The sequence below is a fragment of the Procambarus clarkii genome, chromosome 35, assembly GCF_040958095.1.
Source record: "Procambarus clarkii isolate CNS0578487 chromosome 35, FALCON_Pclarkii_2.0, whole genome shotgun sequence".
NCBI lineage: Eukaryota > Metazoa > Arthropoda > Malacostraca > Decapoda > Cambaridae > Procambarus > Procambarus clarkii.
Genome location: NC_091184.1, coordinates 38,301,693 through 38,319,153, shown reverse-complemented (window position 1 = coordinate 38,319,153; position 17,461 = coordinate 38,301,693). Strand labels below are relative to the sequence as shown.

Here is a 17,461-nt window from a genome sequence, read left to right as displayed (position 1 = left end):
GTACAGTATGTATGTATGTATGTATGTGTATATATATATATACTGTATATATATATATGTCGTACCTAGTAGCCAGAACGTCGTACTTGTCCTACTATGCAAGGCCCGATTTGCCTAATAAGCCAAGTTTTCCTTGTTTATTTATATTTATATTTAGTGTGTGTGTGTGTGTGTGTGTGTGTGTGTGTGTGTGTGAGTGTGTGTGTGTGTGTGTGTGTGTGTGTGTGTGTGTGTGTGTGTGTGTGTGTGTGTGTGTGTGTGTGTGTGTGTGTGTGTGTGTGTGTGTGTGTGCGTGCGTGCGTGCGTGCGTGCGTGCGTGCGTGCGTGCGTGCGTGCGTGCGTGCGTGTGCTTATTTTGGGGAATCTCGAAGTACTAAAAAAATCTCAGAATGACTCACCAGAGATAACAAGTGGTGCATTAGGATCTACCATTGTTTGTCGCTTGACGGACGAGTTTGTAACTTCTGAAGATTTCCTCTTACTTCTGACGTCTTCCTTCGTCAATGAGGCGTCGTTCTTCTTTGGCAATGAACTGAAAAATATTGAGGTAAAGATTCCCTTCTTTTTTATGGGAGACAGTTTACTAGAGGGGTCCAATGTCTTTGTTTGCGAGGCGACAAACGAATCCGGCATCTTTTTCTTCGAGGAAGAAGGCAATGATGTGCCCTCTGACGATGGTGCCATTTTCTTCGATAGAGTTCCTGATATTGAATCTGTCTTCTTATTATCCAGCTTCCCTGGGCCTATGGTGGTCTCAAGAGCTTTTTTCTTCACTTTAGGACTTGCAGGAATCGTCCATGGCTCTTCCTTTTTTTTCCTACTGCTTTTTAAATCAGGGTTCTTGGTAGTTGAATTTGCACTTACCCCGATCTTCTTGATCATTGCGTCTGTACTCAAGGCTAATGTAGTCTCAGGGGAGCAGGAGGGCTGCAATGTTTCAGTCTCGTTCATGTCAAGGTTAAATTGCACCCTTTTGGTCGCCACAGTGTTAGAGGATGATGTCCCTCTTTTCTTGATAATTGAGTTAACCCTCTTCAGTGTTCGCTCCTCGCCAGAGAACTTGGAAGGAAAATCGACAGAGTCTTCTACAGCGTGACCATTTTCTTTGACTGTCACTTCAGGACCAACTTGAGAAGTATTTTCAATTTCCCCAAGTTCTTCACTTTCTCTATAATGTTCTGTTTGTAGCTCTCTCTGAGAACTATTATTTAGTTCATTGTACAGTTGTTCAAATTTCTCTTCACTGTCGCTGAGTATTTCACTGACAAAATCTCCCATTACAGTTTCCCTGTTTTCTTCTTTTTCTTCACTTTTAGCCTGCAATTTATTCTCAGTTGTAATAGTGTCTTTGTCATTCTCGCTCTGGTGATCATTGAAAGAAGAAAGAGAGTCACTTGAGAGGGAGTCGAGGTAGGAGTTGAGACCATTACTCAGATACAGGTCTTGAGGGCTAGCTTCTGGAGGCACTCCACTTCTTTCAGGGTCCATAGACAAATCTCTCTCCAACTTTACTTTACTGGATAAATACTTGTGGTTCTCATCAAGCAATTCTTCTTTGAGTTCTTTTTCTTCTTGGCTTAATATAACATTATCAGAGAAGTGCCTATTTTCTGGCAAACTATCTGACTTATTACTCTCCTTATCCAATACGTGATTGAAAATTGGTTCACACTCACCCTGAGCAACGTCTTTATCAGGTACACTTTTCTCTTGATTATGATCCTCAACTTCCTCTGAACTCTTATGGTTGGTATATGATGAAGGTTTAGCTCCAGCTATCTTTCCATCTTCATTAGTGATCACCTCACTGCAAGCATCTTTACGTGCACTATCAACTTCTTGAAGAGACTCACTGGACCTATAAGCTTCCTCCTGTGCGACTTTGGAGATCTCGTCCCCTTCGTCGTCACTACCTAAAGATGACTGATGCTTCTGTTGTCGATCAATTTCATCATCATTCTCTATTTCATCAACATTAGGGAGGAGAATCTGTGACTCTGTTGACTGTATTTGGTCCTCCAGGATCACGCGCGGGGGTTTAGGCAGGGGATTAACCTTCCCATCCGAGCTCTGATTGGATATGATGCTGTGAGTACTCAGTGCTGGAGAGGCCTCTGAGATGCTGCTGCTGCTACTGTATGTGAACAGTTGCTTACCTTCAGTGGTAGCCTCATCGTCGTCATTGCTGCTGGGCAAATCAAGTTCAGAGGAGTAGAGAGGATTGCTTACCACGCCAGTACTCAAGTCGTAAATGGATTCATTGATTTCCTCGAGCTCTTCTTCGTCCTTGTTCTTCTCGCGTTTTATTGTAAGATCTTCGTCATCGTCCTCCTCCTCGGCTTGCTGTCCATCATCAGTGACGATGCCAAGTGATGTGCTGCTGCCATTGTGCTCTTGCATCTCTTTCATAGCTTTTCTCTGCATCTTTATCTCTCTTTGTCTCTCTTCATCCTCCTTCTGCTCCTCGTTTTGCTGCTTCCTCAAGTTCTTCAGAAGCATTATGGCGTCAAGGCCCGTCACAGTTGCCCCAGATGATGACAGAGCCTGGTTATGAAGAGAAAAGTTTTATTAGAATATTCAGTATAAATAATGAACCCCTGTCCATGATGCTAATGCTTCCTGAAGGTCAGGCCTTAGCGCTGGACTAAAGATATAACACAATATGAAGCAAAAATTATTATTTCTTTACTAATACATTGAAAAACTCACAATTTTTACATTGAGTAAATTCAACTAAAACTTAATTGACAATTTTATGAAGAAATTTATATAAGAAGAAACTGTCAGTAATATTTAATTTTTCCAATTGCAATTTATTTATAAAAATCAGCCTTAGCCAGTTGTATTTTTCAGAAGTACATCAAATACAAGATTTAATGTTTACAAAATACACATCCATGGAAACCCAACATCCCTGGGAAACCCAGACAGGTCTTTGGCTGCTTCAGACAAGCCTTAGGCAACTGTCTCACGATAGTACATAATGATTCACCTGGCAGAGCGCCTTCAGCTGACTTAGCAAGACTATGAACTCGAGTTTGATCCTCACAGTAGACGCAATGAAAGTTTCTGATCATATTGAAGGTAGTTTCCAAAGGATTATCATATCCCCACCTGCATGTTGTATTATCCCATCTGGCAAACAAATATATATTAACCAGTCTGGCTCACAAATATCCCCACCTGAATGTTGTATGCATAAAATGCATGCATGTCTGGCTCACAAAAATCTGCCACATGCCACTACCCCACCATATGATTCATATAAGATGGGCTTATAAGAATCATGTCGTATAAGCCCATATGGCACACAATTATGACTGACAGGTGGGCATAGTCAGGTATCTGATTGAGGATGTGACTCAAGACCCATCAAGAGCCTCACTGATAACACTGACAGTGGACAACTTTCCCCGATATGAACCCTCTGTGAACTTAATATGAACCTCCTGTAAAGCTACTGAGAACCTGCTTAGAACCTGTTGAGAATTAGCTTGGAAACATCTGTTTCCCAGCTAATGTTTATCAACATTAGTTGACAAACACCTGAGAACCAGGGGTGAGAATTTGCTGAAACCTACTTGCGAACTGTTGAAAATCTGCTAACAAACCAGTTAGCAGAACATACTAAATACTCTACCACTCATCACCTTCCTTACCCTTCAACACCTCTACCATTCACCAACTTCCCTACCTTTCACTACCCCTCTACTCTTACTCTGAGTGGTAGAGAATGTGGTTAATGGTACGGAAGGCAGTGAAAGCTAGGAGAGAAAGGTAGGAGAGAGAGAGAGAGAGAGATGAATGAAGAACCTCCCGAGTGTAACTGCTTAAACTAATAATAGAATGCAATTACTGTATTTCTCTGACAGAAATTAATAATTAGAAATAAACAATAATTCAGAATTAATAAAAAATGCCATCCATTGGTATTAATAATTAAAAAAAAATTGTAATAACAATTAATTTGTAATTTATAAAAATAATTTATTTAAATAGCCTAATTTTAAGGATATTTTGAGAACATGTACTAAAAGTTCAAGGGGTCTTAATAAAAATTAGCAAACACATAAATGTAAAAGATAACGATACTGTTAATGCATCTGATAAGTGTAGGTGTTGCTCAGTCCTCTTCATATGGTGAGGGGGGGGGGGGGAGGTACTCCAGGTGCAGGAGGGTGTGTCGTCCTTGCTCTGAACACCTGTGTCTCACACCTGTTTGGCACCCTCCAGCATAGGTGTGGTTACGAGAATGAATGGGCAGAAGAGGAGGATGGTGGGGTGTGAGAGAGAGATTAGAAAAAGAGAGAGGCATCATAGGACAAATTATTGAGATAAGTGATTAGAGAAGGGGTGAGAGACAGGTGAGGGAAGGAGAGGAATGAGAGAGAACAATAAATGTATGTAGAGAACAATAAATATTATTCAGAAAACGATAGGAAAAAAGTGGAGATATTCAGAAAAGAGTGGGGGAACGAGAGTGGAGAAAGAAACAGGGTTGGAAAGGGGATAAGCAAAAGTGGATAACTGGAAGGAAAATGTTGTTAGATGTGATACTGAACTTAAAATTGAAATATAAAACCATTCACTTTCCTCTCCCCACACAAAGCCCCCATTTCCCTTTCCCCATTAAACCCCCATTTTCCTCTCCCACAAATACCCCCCCTTCCCTATCCAACACAAACCAAAAACACTCCCTATTACCCTCTCCCACACAAACCACCTTTCCCCACACCCACCCATCACCCTCCCCTACACCCAGCCATCATCTTCCTCCATACCCCATCCACCAATCATGCTCCCCCACTCCCACCCATCAACCTCCCCCACACCCACCCATCACCCTCCACCACATCCACCAATCACCCTGCCCACACCCAGTTATTACCTTCCTCCATACCCCACCCATCACCATCCCCCACACCCAGCAATCACTCTCCCCCATACTTGCCCATCACCCAGCCCACACCAACCCCTCACCCTCCTCCACACCCACCAATCACCCTCACACCCACCCACCATTCTCCCCAACACCAGACATCACCTTACACCATAGCCTACCCACCACTACCTTGCATCATAGCCTATAGCCTAGCCGGGGAACTGACAGGGTGAACAAAGACAAACTCTTCAGCACAGGTGGAACACGAACAAGGGGACACAGGTGGAAACTTAGTACCCAAATGAGCCACAGAGACGTTAGAATTTTTTCAGTGTCAGAGTAGTTAATAAATGGAATGCACTAGGAAGTGATGTAGTGGAGGCTGACTCCATACACAGTTTCAATTATAGGTATGCTAGAGCCCAGTAGGTTCAGGAATCTGTACACCAGTTGATTGACGGTTGAGAGACGGGACCAAAGAGAAAGCTCAACCCTCGCAAGCACAACTAGGCGAGTACCACCCTCCCCCCCACACCCACACATCACCCTGCCCCCACAACACCACCTACACATCACCCTTGCCCTCACCCACCCATCACCCTCCCCCATACCCACCCATAATCCTGCCCCAATACCCACCCACCAACCACCCATACACCCACCCTCCCCAACATCCACTCATCACATTCAGCAATCACCCTCCCCCCCCCCACATCCACCCATCACCCTCCCCCACACCCACCCATAACCCTCCCCCACTCACCCATCACTCTCCCCAATCACACAGGACAACATGACAACAGAGCTACTCACCACCATCAGCTAAGAGGTGGTGGTAAAGACTCACCTCTATCATCCTGGCCTGTTCGTAGGTAGTGTTGAAGGAAAAGGTGAGCTTGTAGGCAGGCTGGCGCGAGATGACTAGAATGTGTCGCCCGTCGTCTCTCGTCGAGTCGCTGCCCCGCCCGACGTGCACGTCGGCGCCTCCAACCGCCCACCCCCCCACACTGCCACCATCTCCCTGTCAAATTATGTCAAAGTCAACTCAACTTCCTCAGCCGTTTGTACTGCCAGGAGACTGTATACTATACAAATTTACGTCGTAACTCGAAATTATCGTAAGTTGGGGCAATCGTAAGTCGAGGTGCCACTGTATATATACATATATATACAGTATATATATAATTTAAATATCATTTTTAAAATATTAGTTAACAAGAACAAAATTATTTTCTTTCTAATTTTTTTTTATGAGGTGGGAAGACATTCTGAGGGTAGGGCCCCAATTTTCAGCTTATTAGAATTTATTGCTTATTTTTTCCTGAACTTTCCATCATTTTCTCTATAAATTCAAAGCATTTTTTAAACGCTGTGCATATTAGTGGCTTTAGGCATTGTATGTACTAGCTCTATCTAGAAATCCAACATTCTGTTTTTAACTCATCTTGTATGTATGAACTTTTACCTTAATAAATATTTTATTTGATTTGAATTCTGTCAAAATGCAACACTGTGGAGGGGATTAATAATAAAATTACTTTTCCTCACTTTAGTTTTGTAAGCATAGAGTGTAGATCCATCGAGGACAAGGACTCTCTTGGCCCAGGTGCCAAGGCGCTTCCTCTGCTCGACCTCTACTGACACCTTCGCTCGCACTGCCACCACGCTGTACGTCTCTAAACTGCCACCACCACCAAACACAAAGAAAGCGAGTTATGTTCAACTACTGTACATACAAAACTTGCATTTGTGAAAGTTTAAAACATTGCACATCATTATACTGTGTGTATAAAAAAAAAAAAAACTTTTTGTGCAATGACATTTTCGAATAAAGTTAGATAAATATACACACATACCAAAAGAATAGGGGTGGTAGGAGAAGAAAATATCAAAGTGTTCAGTGAGGATCCACAAGGTCTTCTCTGAGTACTCTTTATTTTCTTCTCCGAGGCTATGGGTCCCTGATCACGTGCACCAGAGGTGGTACCCCTATATAAAAAAATAAAATTATTATATATATATATATATATATATATATATATATATATATATATATATATATATATATATATATATATATATATATATATATATATATATATGACAATGTCAGACCACGGAGGAAAAATGAAACAGGAAATTTCCTTAAGTACTTTCGTATATACAGAGCACCACTTGGTTTCCGAACTTTAGTTATCCGAAACTTCCAGTTTCCCGATTGGGGTTGGGGAGTCATGCTACCCGAACAAAGTTCGGGTAGGAAGGGGTCCGCCAAGCGTCACGCCGGTTTGTTGTGGTGGGTGGGAGATGGTCCAGTTTGCCCGCTGTGACTTCACAGATTCACGGCCTATTATTCCTATTATTTTGAATTGCCATAAGGCTGGAATGTTCATTCTGTGCTTTTGTTTTACATATCTGCACAATCAAGAAACATCTGTGCACCATGTTGGCTCCAAATGCACGCATTGCATCAGTGATGGCTGACTGGTGGGTGGATGGACGATGGAGTTTAGGTGGGAGGCAGTATGAATGAGGGGGGGGGGTAGAATCAGTGAGAGAGGGGGAGAGAGAGATGCTAGGAGGGAGGGGGAGGTAGGGAGAGATGTTAGGAGGTAGGGAGAGATGCTAAGAGGGAGGGGGAGGTAGGGAGAGATGCTAGGAAGTAGGCAGGAAGGGATGGAAGTAGTGAGAATTAGGGAGGGAAAGGCAGGCTGGCAGGCACAGGCAGGCAGGCACAGGCAGGCAGGCAGGCGCAGCAGGGAGTGAGTGGTAGTCACGCGGTTGAACCGCGTGACCTTGAGAGATGGGATGTAGGGGGGCGGGTGGTTTGTTGGTGGTGGGGGCGAGACCGGCTCATTCCCGAAGATAAGCCTAACACACACTACCCGTTAGCATGATGGCAGGGAGGGAGGCAGGCTGGCTGGAAAGGAAGCAGGCTGGCAGGCTGGGAAGGAGGCAGGCAGGCAGGCAGGCTGGGAAGGAGGCAGGCAGGCAGGCAGGCAGGCTTGCAGGCTGGGAAGGAGGCAGGCAGGCAGGCAGGCTTGCAGGCTGGGAAGGAGGCAGGCAGGCTTGCAGGCTGGGAAGGAGGCAGGCAGGCAGGCAGGCAGGCAGGCTTGCAGGCTGGGAAGGAGGCAGGCAGGCAGGCAGGCTTGCAGGCTGGGAAGGAGGCAGGCAGGCAGGCAGGCTTGCAGGCTGGGAAGGAGGCAGGCAGGCAGGCAGGCTTGCAGGCTGGGAAGGAGGCAGGCAGGCAGGCTTGCAGGCTGGGAAGGAGGCAGGCAGGCAGGCAGGCAGGCAGGCTTGCAGGCTGGGAAGGAGGCAGGCAGGCAGGCAGGCTTGCAGGCTGGGAAGGAGGCAGGCAGGCAGGCAGGCTTGCAGGCTGGGAAGGAGGCAGGCAGGCAGGCAGGCTTGCAGGCTGGGAAGGAGGCAGGCAGGCAGGCTTGCAGGCTGGGAAGGAGGCAGGCAGGCTTGCAGGCTGGGAAGGAGGCAGGCAGGCAGGCAGGCTTGCAGGCTGGGAAGGAGGCAGGCAGACAGGCAGGCTTGCAGGCTGGGAAGGAGGCAGGCAGGCAGGCAGGCTTGCAGGCTGGGAAGGAGGCAGGCAGGCAGGCAGGCTGGGAAGGAGGCAGGCAGGCAGGCAGGCAGGCAGGCAGGCTTGCAGGCTGGGAAGGAGGCAGGCAGGCTTGCAGGCTGGGAAGGAGGCAGGCAGGCAGGCAGGCTTGCAGGCTGGGAAGGAGGCAGGCAGGCAGGCAGGCTTGCAGGCTGGGAAGGAGGCAGGCAGGCAGGAAGCGATATATGGGTGTTGAAGTGAACCATGAACCACGTGACCTTTGAGTGTGTGTGTGTGTGTATGGGTTTGGGGTGGGGGGAGAGGGGGAGGTGTATCGGTGGTGGGGGAGGGACCGGCTGACTCTGTAAGCCTAACCACACTCCACAGACCTGTGACCCAGATTTGTTTCTTAAATGTACAGTACATCATCGTATATTTTAGGCAGGATGTGCCTGCAGGCTGGCAGGAAACATCCAGAGGATGTTTGCCAGACGTCTTAATAATCAGTTAGGAACAATTAAGGACTTTTATAAAGCGGATCAGGACTTCACTTATTGGTGAGTACAAACAAAACACAGTCGCATTTACGCTATGAACCTGTCGATTTTTTCCCCTAGAGTTTTTTCGTAAATTTTTTCGAAAAAATTTCTTTTTACATTTCTAGTTTATTTTTTCCCCTCTATTTCTCGTATACGAACTTACATGTTAACCGACGGGTCTCGTCCCCAAGGGGTTCGGAAACCAAGTGGTGCTCTGTAAATACATCTTCAGATACATCTTCATCTTCTTTTCGTGATATACACACACACATATATATATATATATATATGTCGTACCTAGTAGCCAGAATGCACTTCTCAGCCTACTACGCAACGCCCGATTTGCCTAATAAGCCAAGTTTTCATGAACTAATGTTTTTTCGACTACCTAACCTACCTAACCTAACCTAACCTAACTTTTTCTGCTACCTAACCTAACCTAACCTATAAAGATAGGTTAGGTTAGGTTAGGTAGGGTTGGTTAGTTTCGGTCATATATCTACGTTAATTATAACTCCAATAAAAAAAATTGACCTCATACATAATGAAATGGGTAGCTTTATCATTTCACAAGAAAAAAATAGAGAAAATATATTATTTCAGGAAAACTTGGCTTATTAGGCAAATCAGGCCTTGCATAGTAGGCTGAGAAGTGCATTCTGGCTACTAGGTACGACATATATATATATATATATATATATATATATATATATATATATATATATATATATATATTATATATATATATATATATATATATATATATATATATATATATATATATATATATATATATATATGTCGTACCTAGTAGCCAGAATGCACTTCTCAGCCTACTATGCAAGGCCTGATTTGCCTAATAAGCCAAGTTTTCCTGAAATAATATATTTTCTCTATTTTTTTCTTGTGAAATGATAAAGCTACCCATTTCATTATGTATGAGGTCAATTTTTTTTATTGGAGTTATAATTAACGTAGATATATGACCGAAACTAACCAACCCTACCTAACCTAACCTAACCTATCTTTATAGGTTAGGTTAGGTTAGGTAGCAGAAAAAGTTAGGTTAGGTTAGGTTAGGTAGGTTAGGTAGTCGAAAAAACATTAGTTCATGAAAACTTGGCTTATTAGGCAAATCGGGCGTTGCATAGTAGGCTGAGAAGTGCATTCTGGCTACTAGGTACGACATATATATATATATATATATATGTGTGTGTGTATATCACGAAAAGAAGATGAAGATGTATCTGAAGATGTATTTATATACGAAAGTACTTAAGGAAATTTCCTGTTTCATTTTTCCTCCGTGGTCTGACATTGTCATATATATATATATATATATATATATATATATATATATATATATATATATATATATATATATATATATATATATATATATATATTATATATATATATATGTATGTTGCTGAATATGACCAAAAGGGGTAAGATTAATGATTCTAAAACGAATCTTCTCAATATTTCTTATGTTTTTCTTCACTGTGAAGGGAAGTTGAAAAATTAACTCCCCCATGTTAATCCATAAATATAGCGTGAAATTTTCACACTATATTTATGGACTGATGCCTAGGGAAGTTTTTCACAAGGCACTCCTTACATTTTCAAAGACTAATTTTCCATACTCTGCCAATGCTTATATTCGCTTTGGGTGAGATGATACAGGACATGATCATAGATACAAATCAGAAGATACAATTTACTACAAAAACAAATAAGGAAACCTACTTATGAAGAACTCTCCAGACACCAAACAGAACGCCTTAAGAGAGGCCAACGTCATCTACGCCTTCACATGCCCGCTTGGGGACTGTCGGCCCCAAAGATCTTAGTACATAGGCAAGACAACAACGTCTCTTTCTAGGCAATTAACAATGCTCAAGCAACAGGGCTCCATCAAGGAGCATATAATCTCCTCACATAACCAGACCATCACCAGAGAAACCTTAACAAACAACACGGAAATTATCGACAGGTACAATGGCAACAGGAGACTCGACATCAGCGAGGCCCTACACATCAAAAATTCAAAACCAGCAATCAACAGCCAATTAATACATAATTACATTCTACCCACTTCAAGACCTCGAACCAACACAGAAGCTTGAAGATAGAACACACAATGAGCTATAATACCCAATGTGCCACTGATCCACTTGTTCATCTCAATCATGTCCTGTATCATCTCACCCCAAGTGAATATAAGCATTGGCAGAGCAAACATTGTAAGGCTTTAAGGTTTAAATTCACTCTGCACATTTGAGTTATGGGAAAGCTGTACGTGTAGGCACATGCAAGTCAACTAAGCTTAGCTGTAATTTGTACTTAGTAACAAATAGGTGTTCCTACTTGTAACTATTTAAATAGTTACTTTATGGTACTTACTTTGTTACTTACTTTATGTACTTTGTTGTTTCCTTTATGCTACTTCTTTATGGTACATACATTGTTCCTTGTTACTTACTATTGTGTTTTTTATGTAAGTTACTTAGTTATACAGTATATATTAGTTATCATATCTGTTATGAAACTATTTTACTTTGGTTTACTTGTAACTTTATTGTAAGTTTTCTGCAAGTTAGTCTATATTATATTACCATATTTGTATATGTACTTTATATTATGAATTTTTACTATTAAAAGTCCCCATACATGTCGTGTTTCCTTTAAGCTCAGAAAATGTATGTATGATATATATACATGTAATGAATGCTTTTTTTAATGAGAAAATGCATGATCTTATTTTTGTAAACAAATGTCATTCAATCGCTGAAATATACAACAGGTAAGACGTATATTTTAAGTAACACATATCAATAAATATATATATATATAAACCAAAATAGCGTTAAGACATCTCAAGTGAACATTAAGTAAGATAACTGCAAACTTCGTCTCGTGACTTACGTTGTGAGCTTCTTTGTCTTCATCTTCGTCGTTCAGAGATATTTGCTTCCGGTGAGAACAACACTTGCTTGTTACATGGGAGCGACAGTGATGGCCTTTGTTAGCGCTGATCGGGGTCTTCGTTAGCGCTGATTGGGGCCTTCGTTAGCGCTGATCGGGGCTTTCGTTATCGCTGATTGGGCATTTGTTGCGCTGATCGGGCCTTTGTTAGCGATGATCGGGCCTTTGTTGGAGTTAATCGGGCCTTTGTTAGCACTGATCGGGCCTTCGTTAGTGCTGATCGGGCCTTCGTTAGTGCTGATCGGGCCTTCGTTAGCACTGATCGGGATCTACATCTGGTTGTTGGAGTGCCAATTCTCTATACAAGTCAGTGTCTCCTTTACTAGACTTATTTCCATGTCCTCTTTTCAGAGTTTGGCCCTAGCAAAGTTAACTGGGTACACCGCCCTCTCACTTTCACCTCACTTTCCATCATATTCTCCCCGGTCACTCCCCTCTTGAACAAATAAGCAACTGGGGAGTACTAATTTTTAAACTCAGTACGAAAGTCCTGTCCCTTTCTCTTCCTACAAGAAGAAAATTCCAGCTCATTTCACTTTCTTGGGATTACTCGTGATTCCACACTTTGAATTATTAAATATTCCTACAGTTGTAAGTGTAATCAAAGATTACATCGTTACAGTTCAAAACACTATCCTCTGAAAATTTTTCTTAGATGTTTAGCCTGTTAAGAGTCGGGAGCGTCTGAGACAGGCACTCAACTTGTACTTGTTTTGTGTTGAAAGACATAAGTACAGGCAAGGGGATATTCGAGAAAATTCATACTGCGAGAACAGTGTGAATTAATTATCTCATACATTAAATTAAACGATTGCAAAAATATTTAGACATTTACATTTGTAAATATATATACGTGTGAAGATATATACTCGAGAAAATAGCATTTCCATGCTTCTACCACATTTTAACATGCTTCCAACACAATCCTATGAAACTTCCAACACACTCCTAACAAGCTTTAAACACTTAACAAGCTTCCAATACACTCCAAGCAACCTTCTAACACTCTCTTACCAAGCTTTTAACACACTGCTAGCAAGCCTCAAACTCACTCCTATCAAACTAGCAAGATACTAATAGCAAGCCATATCATGGAAGTTATATGACTGTAAAACTTTCAAAACTCAATTTTCAATTCCGTTACGCTCACGCACAACACTGAGATTTAAAAACGTCGAAAGGCTTCGGTTAGAAGTAGAAAAAGAAGATTTTATATTGAACATAATACATATGTTCTTTTTTATCCAAACGATTTTGAGAAATTTTAGGAGGGGAGAGTTTGGCACAGTGTCACACACCACCAAGATATTTTTCTACGCGTAACCCAACCTGTACATGTTGGGCATGTACCCAATTGCAATTACTCGTTAAAATTAGAATCAATGTAATAAAGCAGGGAAAGGATGATAAGGTACATGGCAGGTCACGCCCCAGTAAGCACTTCTCAGGGGATGTAAACACAATCACTTACGTCTTGCCAACCCTTACTTTGAAGTCTAATAAATAGAGAGATTTAGGGGTTTTTCTAGACAGAAAACTATCACCTGAGGATCACATTAAGAACATTGTGCGAGGGGCCTATGCTACACTTTCTAACTTCAGAATTGCTTTTAAATATAGGGATGGCAAAATATTAAAGAAATTGTTCACGACTTTTGTTAGACCAAAGCTGGAATATGCAGCGGTTGTGTGGTGCCCATATCTTAAGAAGCACATCAACAAACTGGAAAAGGTGCAAAAACATACACTAAGTGGCTCCCAGAACTGAAGGATAAGAGCTATGAGGAGAGGTTAGAGGCATTAAATATGCCAAAACTAGAAGACAGAAGAAAAAGAGGTGATATGATCACTACGTACTAAAATAGTAACAGGAATTGATAAAATTGATAGGGAAGATTTTCTGAGACCTGGAACTTCAAGAACAAGAGGTAATTGATTTAAACTAACTAAACACAGATGCCGAAGAAATATAACAACATTCACTTTCGCAAACAGAGTGGTAGATGGTTGGAGCAAGTTAGGTGAGAAGGTGGTGGAGGCCAAGACCGTCAGTAGTTTCAAAGCGTTATATGACAGAGTGCTGGGAAGACGGGACACCACGAGCATAGCTCTCATCCTGTAACTACACTTAGGTAATTACACACACACAATGTTATGTACTCATTGTCAGGTTTCAGTTTTCCATTAGTAGCCTAGAGTAACCACGCAAGCAAGACGTCAGTCATAACTTAAATGCAGCAGCCCAGCGGAGCACCTTGACACACGGGTGGCGGGGATGTGACAAGAGGTTATGACAGGCACAAGTGTTGCAGGTTTTGGTGGGTGTGGCAGTTGGTTGTGTGCTACTTCACTACACCAGATGGTGAGGGAGGCTGTGAGAGATGTCTACACCAGATGGTAAGGGAGGCTGTGTGAGATGTCTACACCAGATGGTAAGGGAGGCTGTGAGAGATGTCTACACCAGATGGTAAGGAAGGCTGTGTGAGAGATGTCTACACCAGATGGTAAGGAAGGCTGTGTGAGAGATGTCTACACCAGATGGTAAGGGAGGCTGTGAGAGATGTCTACACCAGATGGTAAGGAAGGCTGTGTGAGAGATGTCTACACCAGATGGTAAGGAAGGCTGTGTGAGAGATGTCTACACCAGATGGTAAGGAAGGCTGTGTGAGAGATGTCTACACCAGATGGTAAGGGAGGCTGTGAGAGATGTCTACACCAGATGGTAAGGAAGGCTGTGTGAGAGATGTCTACACCAGATGGTAAGGAAGGCTGTGTGAGAGATGTCTACACCAGATGGTAAGGGAGGCTGTGAGAGATGTCTACACCAGATGGTAAGGAAGGCTGTGTGAGAGATGTCTACACCAGATGGTAAGGGAGGCTGTGAGAGATGTCTACACCAGATGGTAAGGGAGGCTGTGAGAGATGTCTACACCAGATGGGGAGGGAGGCTGTGAGAGATGTCTACACCAGATGGTAAGGAAGGCTGTGTGAGAGATGTCTACACCAGATGGTAAGGAAGGCTGTGTGAGAGATGTCTACACCAGATGGTAAGGGAGGCTGTGAGAGATGTCTACACCAGATGGTAAGGGAGGCTGTGAGAGATGTCTACACCAGATGGGGAGGGAGGCTGTGAGAGATGTCTAGACCAGATAGGAAGGAAGGCTGTAAGAGAGATGCCTACCTACACTAGATATTGAGGAAGGCTGTAAGAGAGAGATAAACTTTATGCCAGATGGGGAGGGAGGCTCCAAGACGTCCTATAAATTGAAGTCACAATCCACTTTCTATAGACCAAAGTAATATTTTATATATATATATATATATATATATATATATATATATATATATATATATATATATATATATATAAATAGATCAGAAGTAGAGAGTCATTGAAGGATTTTTTTTATATATTTACTTAAAACCTGTAGCAACAGAAAACGAAACAATAACATGAACTATAAGTTTTGTGGACACGGCTGATGAGGGCGGCCCCGGAGCGTCGCACTGGCTACTCTACTAATGACTGTAAGAGGCGTTATCGAGGTAGATATTGATTTAGGACCCGACCACCCTCTTCGTGAGGCTCTGGGGCTGTCACAACAACTCCCAACATCAACACTTGCATCATAGAAGAAATTATTGAAGTCCAATCACTATTGCCAGTCTATGTGATATAGTGGTAAGACACTCGCCTGGCGTTCCGCAAGCGCTTTGTCATGGGTTCGTATCCTGGCCAGGGAGGATTTACTGGGCGCAAATCCTTAATGGTAATAAGAGAAGGGCACTATCAAGAGAAAGCGCCAAGCCATTACGACTATACAACACCAGGGAGGGATCAGGATAAGGGGTTTGGGATGGGACGGGGGAAGGGGGGGGGATATGCCCAACCACTTGGACAGTCGGGAATTGAACGCCGAACTGCATGAAGCAAGACCGTCGCTCTACCGTCCAGCCCAAGGGGCAATAAGAGAAAGTAACACATCTTTCCCGAGGATGGTACAAATTGACTATAGATTTTTTTTTTTTGGAGATATATACAAAGAGTTGTTACATTCTTGTACAGCGACTAGTACGCGTAGCGTTTCGGGCAGGTCCTTAAGCCTATGGTCCCTGGAATACGATCCCCGCCGCGAAGAATCGTTGTTACATCCAAGTACACATTTTACTATTGAGTTAAACAGAGGCTACAGTTAATTACACCAGTTTTCTTATTTTGCCAAAATACAAGAGAATCATTTAAAATTTCGTTACACATCTTTCGATTGTATTTAGGGTACCACTGTTTACCCTACTTCTCAACTTTCCACATAAATGACGAATAAGCTACTGGTAGCCTATTATGACGATATACCCAGCAGTAAAAGTAGGTAGGCTACTGGTAGTCTATTATGACGATATACCCAGCAGTAAAAGTAGGTAGGCTACTGGTAGTCTATTATGACGATATACCCAGCAGTAAAAGTAGGTAGGCTACTGGTAGTCTATTATGACGATATACCCAGCAGTAAAAGTAGGTAGGCTACTGGTAGCCTATTATGACGATATACCCAGCAGTAAAAGTAGGTAGGCTACTGGTAGTCTATTATGACGATATACCCAGCAGTAAAAGTAGGTAGGCTACTGGTAGTCTATTATGACGATATACCCAGCAGTAAAAGTAGGTAGGCTACTGGTAGTCTATTATGACGATATACCCAGCAGTAAAAGTAGGTAGGCTACTGGTAGTCTATTATGACGATATACCCAGCAGTAAAAGTAGGTAGGCTACTGGTAGTCTATTATGACGATATACCCAGCAGTAAAAGCAGGTAGGCTACTGGTAGTCTATTATGACGATATGCCCAGCAGTAAAAGTAGGTAGGCTTCTGGTAGTCTATTATGTACCAGCAGTAGAGGTGGGGTAGGCTACTAGCAGTCTATTACGCCACTATATCCGGTAAGGTTAGATTAAGTAATTTTTGGATGTTATGTTATATTACGTTATTAAGTCTTTACAAGCACGAGCCCAAAATGTCTCACTCCGTTATGTTCAGTACAAATATCATAGTAAGTATAGAGACTGACGACTCGTTTCAATCGACTTGAGAATGGTCCAGGACGGACCGAAACGTCGTCGTCGTCCCTTCACCTTCTAGTGTGTGGTCTGGTCAATATAGACTCTCGATGGAATGTACAAAATATTGACTGTTGTATCCCAAAAACAGTTCACGTTCCGTATTGTTTCTACAGTAAAGGGCATCACGTGAACTTTAATAGCGTAACCTAATCTGTCTACAGGTTATAATAAGGTTGACACACGATCGTCACTGCAGGTTACTGTGAGGTTCACACACACACTGGACACTACAGGTTACTGTAAGGTTCACAGACACTGGACACTACAGGTTACTGTGAGGTTCACACACACTGGACACTACAGGTTACTGTAAGGTTCACAGACACTGGTCTCTACATATGGTGTCCTCGTCTGTACACATCTTACTCCACCCGTTATCTTCTCTCGTT

The 17,461-nt window shown here is 42.6% G+C and overlaps 1 protein-coding gene across 9 annotated transcripts in view; it reads right to left on the bottom strand.

Annotated features, from left to right (window-relative positions):
- The window catches only part of LOC123768505 (biorientation of chromosomes in cell division protein 1-like 1), a 125,906-nt gene that overhangs the window by 77,886 nt on the left and 30,559 nt on the right, over positions 1-17,461 (bottom strand). For 6 of the 9 annotated variants that reach the window (XR_011230495.1, XR_011230496.1, XR_011230494.1 and 3 more), the window contains exons 4-6: positions 6,431-6,563; positions 5,730-5,903; positions 399-2,544 (exon numbers count right to left, since the gene is read on the bottom strand). Coding sequence is in view for 6 of the 9 variants with exons in the window: in XM_045759120.2 (XP_045615076.2) it covers positions 399-2,544; positions 5,730-5,903; positions 6,431-6,563 (2,453 nt within the window). In the remaining 3 variants the exon portion in view is untranslated. Of the gene's footprint in view, positions 1-398; positions 2,545-5,729; positions 5,904-6,430; positions 6,564-11,893; positions 12,718-17,461 lie in introns of all 9 variants that reach the window. The other 3 variants (XM_069336380.1, XM_069336378.1, XM_045759123.2) reach the window with 3 other exon arrangements.